The 6,000-nt window shown below is 37.7% G+C and overlaps 2 protein-coding genes across 3 annotated transcripts in view; one reads left to right on the top strand and one right to left on the bottom strand.

Annotated features, from left to right (window-relative positions):
* Window positions 1-6,000, bottom strand: part of LOC141381111 (zinc-binding protein A33-like) — a 397,850-nt gene that overhangs the window by 310,157 nt on the left and 81,693 nt on the right. The gene's annotated exons all lie outside the window — the stretch shown is intronic.
* jpt1b (Jupiter microtubule associated homolog 1b) overlaps window positions 1-6,000 on the top strand; it is a 35,170-nt gene that overhangs the window by 26,830 nt on the left and 2,340 nt on the right. Inside the window, exon 4 of one of the 2 annotated variants that reach the window (XM_005163709.6) lies at window positions 2,474-2,528. In XM_005163709.6, the coding sequence (XP_005163766.2) occupies window positions 2,474-2,528 (55 nt within the window). 2 annotated transcript variants of the gene reach the window in all.

The following is a 6,000-nucleotide window of genomic DNA, read 5'->3' as shown; positions in this document are numbered from 1 at the left end:
TACTTTTTGTTCTTAGTTGAGTCAAATTGACTTTTCTTGTCCTCTTGTACAAATTAACTGTAATGTTTGTAGTCAGTTCAACCTTAAACTGTTAAGGCTGATTTATACTTCTGCGTCAAACGCATGTGTATGCTACGGCGCTGACGCAAAGCCCTTCGCCATGGCCGTCGGCCTCACTGACGTGCACCTCTCAAAAAAATGTAACTACACGTCGCAACGACGCGTAGCGCAAGCTCTGTGATTGGTCGGCTTGGTAGTCTGGGCGGGGCCGAGAGCCGCGCGAACGCCGCTAGCCCAATAGAGCGATTGTTTACAAGTGTGGAGTCCCGTGAAGGAGCTCCGGATGGAAAGTTTTGTTTTGTGTTTACCTCATGGTTAAAGTTGTTGCACGTCCGCCGGTTCCTGCCTCAAAATGAGCGAGTTTGAGCCACTTGTACATCCCGGAAGTGTTCAGAAAAAGCAAAACAGCAGCGAAGAAACTCGACACAGAGGAAAATTTACACCTCACTGCCAACTAGTGTTTCGGAAGTGTTAATGCAGACCAACAGAGACAGCGGGCAGAACTATAAATGTACAGCTACTCGCGTTGCATGCGCCGTGGGTTACGCCGGTCACTTGACCCAGAAGTATAAACCTGGCTTTAATTTGACTCTGATTAACAGAAGGTAAAGTAATAATGTACATTAATGCTGCCTTTTAATGCCTTAAAATGGATTTGAAATTAATACATATTAACTTTTAATAAAATTATTCAGGCCCGGTGTTCTCCGCAGTCCAAACACATGCGCTCTCGGTGTATTGAGTAATCTTAGGCCCTGTTTACACTAATGCGGTTTAGTTTGAAAACGCATAAGTTTTGCTACGGTTACGACATCTGTCCACACTATGCCGGAGTTCTCGAGCGACGAAAACTGAGCGTTTTAGAAAAGCTGAAGAGGTTATTTCATTCTAAAACGCTGCTGCTCCATCTCAGTGTGGATGGGGAAAAACTGAGACATCTGAAAATGGAGGCGGGGCTGCCGACATTCGCCTCTATGATTGGGGCTTTTCCTCAGTGTTAAGTAGCCTAACACACAGTTAAAGTTCAGTTAGTTGTAAGTTCAGACTTCGCAAGTTTGATATGGAAAACAGACTCCTGAGGACATGTCAGGTAAATCTTTAAAGAGAACAGTGTACTTCATAACCTTATTCACATCATCCTGGCTACGTTGTTTTACCATCTTAATAATAAAATGAAACCATGATTTAAGGAACTGCCTATTTTTATTTTAATATTAGCAACTTACAGACAGCAGAAATGTTGAGGCGTTGTGCTGCATATATGAGCGTCATCTTCACTGTGTGGATATTTATAACAAAACAGAGCCTATAAAAACTGCCTCCTTTCATTTTCATTGAAAATACGAAACATGCCCTCTCTTTTGCAGAATATTAGTTTTTATAATCAATAATGGCCATTATAAAAGTATAACATACAATAAGTTTATACATTATAGGAAATAAAGGCAAGCGATTAGTCAATATACAGAATGTAGGTGGTTACGTTAATTATTAACTTATCTTTGTGCTCAGTCAAAACACGTTGAGCTGAGTACAAGTAATAGATTCAAAAGACCAAAGTCGGGGAATATGTCGTTAGATAAAGACAACAAGATGAATTAAATATCACGTTTAGCAAATATAGTGAGATTAGATCCAGCGGGAGATGCTTGATGAACAGTCCGACTAGCACAGCTCTCATCTGGCTAGATAGGCTGCAGCACATGCCAGAGAGTGTGTGTGTGTGTGTGTGGTCACGTGATGTGCGTTTTTAGTGTTTTGGTGTAGACTGAGAGCTGTTCAGAAACGCTAGTGTGGACGCAGATCATTTTCATTCTATAACGCCGTTTTAAAACTAAACGCACCAGTGTAAACGGCGCCTAAATTGGTCATAGTGTGTGTGTATGTGATTGTGTATAGGTGTTTTCCAGTACTGGGTTGCGGCTGGAAGGGCATCTGCTGTGTAAAACACATGCTGGAATAGTTGGTGGTTCATTCCACTGTGGCAACCTCTAATAAATAAGGAACTAAGCCGAAGGAGAATGAATGGTTTAGTTAACGCAACTGTTTTAACCTGATTAACTTAAAGTAAGTTAAGGTAATAGTGTACATTATTATTGCTGGCTTATTATATTTTTTTTATTTTGTTGTTGTTGAATCTCATACAAATTAACTTCAATGGTTTTAGTCAGTTCAACTTGACAGTGTTCATTGAAAGCTTATTAACTCAATAGGTTAAAGTGATGGTGTAAATTATTGTATCCTTGTCTACTTTTCACTGATTGGTTGGTTGCTTTTTTCGGTTTTGTTTCTATTTACCTTTATGTAAAATGTCCTCTGGTGATCTTGAATGAATGACTAAATGAATGAATGAAAGACTAAATGAATGAATGAAATGTAGTATTATTATAATGATTAGTTTTTTGTTTTGCAGGATCATCATGAATATGAGCAAGAGAACCACGGTGAGTCTGACTTTCCTCCTGTAGGTAGGTGTGCGTGCGTGCGTGTGTGTGTGTGTGTGTGTGGTTTTTCTGAGTTTTTGTTTGTCTGTTTAGTGTTTGTGGATGTTTGTGTTTTTTTGTGTTTTTTTTTTTGTTTTTGCTTGCGTGCATTTTGCATGTGTTTGTGCGTGCGTGCGTGCGTGCGTGCGTGCGTGTGTGTGTGTGTGTGTGTGTGTGGTTTTTCTGAGTTTTTGTTTGTCTGTTTAGTGTTTGTGGATGTTTGTGTTTTTTTGTGTTTTTTTTTTTGTTTTTGCTTGCGTGCATTTTGCATGTGTTTGTGCGTGCGTGCGTGCGTGCGTGCGTGCGTGCGTGCGTGTGTGTGTGTGTGTGTGTGTGTGTGTGCTTTTGTGTTTTTGTTTGTTTTGAGTGTGCTGTGTGCGTGCGTTTTAGTATTGTTTTTGTGTGTGTGTGTGTTTGCTTTTGTGTTCAATTGCTTGATTTTGTTTCAGTGTATATTTGTGTGCCTGCATTTTTGTGTGTGGGTTTTTTGTGTTTTTGTTTGTGTGTTTGAGTGTGTTTTGTGCATGCGTACATTTTTGCATGCATGTCTGTGACGTGTCTGTTGAGAACTGCTGCAGATAAACAAGCATTTTCTGAAGATGTGCATTAGTTCAGGAATGAGGCGCACACTCACAGATACACACTCACACACACAAACACACACAGTTGTTTTTGCATGAAGTTCTTAAGTTGCTTTACGTGCTTGACTTTCATTTGTTCCAGTATTGCCAGAATATTTCTCAAGTTTATATAGTAATAGTCTATATTTCAGACAAAGTAATAACAACAGATGCAATAAATAATAATCAATTTAATTATAAAATATTAAAACTTATATTAAAATCATTTCAATTACAGTCAGTGTAGATTATGTAGGATAAGGCAAATGAATTTAACACTCATTCTCTGCCTTGCTCTTTTACACACACACACACACACACACACACACACACACACACACACACTTCCTCCAGGATCTGTGCGTCTGCTCTTCTCATTAATGGCGTCTGCAGTTTGTCTGAAGCTGTAGTCTGTGTGTTCTGCTGGGAAAGTCATTATAAATCTATAAATTTATCATTTATAATTGTAATCTTATGCGACACACATCAGCTGCCTGTTCTTTCCATTCATTACAGCTCATGGAAATCCAGCTTTTTACCGTCAGGGAGTTTGACTTTTGGTTAAAAGTGAAGCTCAAACCCTTTATAAAGATATTAAAAACAAGCAAGTAGATAAATCATTAACTTAGTTTGCTAAATAGTTTAGGGATTATTTTTGCTTTGTATTTATAGTGTTATAGTTGTTTTTTTTTTTTACTTTGATTAATATTAATATCATCTTTAAGTGTTTTTTTTTTTCCACTGGGTGATTTTAGCATAGTTTTGTGATCCTATACTCTTACTGTGACTATATATGTGTGTGCTGTGTCAAGTGTTCAAATCAGACACACACACAGCAATATATTAGTTCATGCAAATAGTGTAAATATTATCCAGTGCTTGCTCTCTGTCTGCTGTCTCTTAATGTCAGCTGATCTGAGTAAATTTGTGCAGTCAAACACAGAGTTCTAGCTGATAGTATTGAATAAAGAGCTGAACTTTCACCTGAGAAAGAGAGATCTGTTTTCTGATTTGAATGTGCTGCAGCGCCTCCTGTGGTGGCTGTCAGAATGCAGCGTGTGCTTTGTGCATGATAGCATATAAGAATGAAGTCAGAATTATTAGCCCCCCTTTGAATTACTTTGCTTTTTTTAAATATTTCCCAAATGATGTTGAACAGATTCAGGAATTGTTCGCAGTATGTCTGATAATATTTTAGCAATTTTTTAAAACCGATTTTAAGGTCAAAATTATGAGCCCCTTTAAGCTGTATTTTTTTTTCTCGATAATCTACAGAACAAACCATCTCTACAATAACCTGCCTAGTTACCCTAATTAACCTAGTTAAGCCTTTAAATGTCACTTTAAGCTGTATAGAAGTGTCTTGAAGAATATCTAGTCAAATATTATTTACTGTCATCTTGGCAAAGATAAAATAGATCAGTTATTAGAGATGAGTTATTAAAACTATTATGATTAGAAATGTGTTGAAAATATCTTCTTCGTTAAACGGAAAATGGGGAAAAAATAAACAGGTGCTAATGTTGATTTTATTAATATAGTACTGATCTGACTGAGAGATTTAGCATAAAGGCCCTAGTTTAAAGGGGCAGTTCACCCAAAAATGAAAATGGTCATTTCTGTACTTGCTGCAAATGCGTTTGTTTCCTTCTTCTCTTGAACACAAAAGAAGATATTTAGAAAAATGTTGAAAACCTTTAACCATTGACTTCCCTAGTAGGAAAAACAAAGTTTTGTGTTTATCTGAAAAAAAAAAAAAAAACTCACAAAGTTTTGAATGCACTTTATGTACATTTTAATTTTAGTGTGAACTGTCCCTGTAAAGCCGTGACTGTATGATATGAAGCTCTGGCCTTTTCTTGTTGAAACGTGACTCCGCATTGAACTCTGCTAATGCAAAAGTTCATGTCTGCTTTGTGTTTACAGGTTTAGCTATACTTCTGAGTGCTCAATTGTCCCAGCTTATATAGTAGGTTATTAAAAGAGCCCACTATTGGACACATCACTAATTAAGAGTTTGTAAATCAACCAGATGTGTTATTAGCATCTAATGATGTGCAGCTATTTCTGATGGTTAGGGCTAGGCCATAGTCACTATCATAAACCTGATAGAGAAACAATGGAAGTCTATAATGTCCTCACTAAAATTGTGAAACACACCTGTGTGTGTGTGTGTGTGTGTGTGTGTGTGTGTGTGTGTGTGTGTGTGTGTGTGTGTGTGTGTGTGTGTGTGTGTGTGTGTGTGTGTGTGTGTGTGTGTGTGTGTGTGTGTGTGTGTACTGGTTTAACTTTACTCGTGAGGGCTCAATTGTACTCCCTTGTAGAGTGAGATATCAAAACAATCCACTAGTGGACATTTTCACTGCTCCTAACTGATTAAAAGTGTGTATAAATTGGGCAGAACATGTTTTATTAGTATCCAGTGATGTGCAGCTGTTTCTGTTTGGGTTAGGACTATGGTTTGGCCACAGGTCATATCATTAACCTGATAGAAAAAAAAACTATGGAAATCTGTAATGCTCTCAGAAAAAGTAAAACAAACCTGTGAGTGTACTGGTTTAGCTATACTTGTTAGGACTTACATTTCCTTCTAGTGAGGCCTGAGACAACCCTTGAGGACGATTCACCATTTCTCACTGATTTAAAGTGCTTTATAATTTGGACAGAATTTTTTTTTCTTTATTAGTATCTAATGACGTGAATATGATGTCCTCACTTAGATAGTGAAGCAAACTTGTGTGTGTACAGGTTTAGCTATACTTGTGTGGGCACAATTGTCACTTATATAGTGTGATATCTAAACAACCCACCAGTGGACATTTCACTGCTCCTCACTA

Source organism: Danio rerio, chromosome 3 (genome assembly GCF_049306965.1).
Source record: "Danio rerio strain Tuebingen ecotype United States chromosome 3, GRCz12tu, whole genome shotgun sequence".
Classification (NCBI taxonomy): Eukaryota; Metazoa; Chordata; class Actinopteri; order Cypriniformes; family Danionidae; genus Danio; species Danio rerio.
This window is presented reverse-complemented; position numbering and strand designations above follow the sequence as displayed.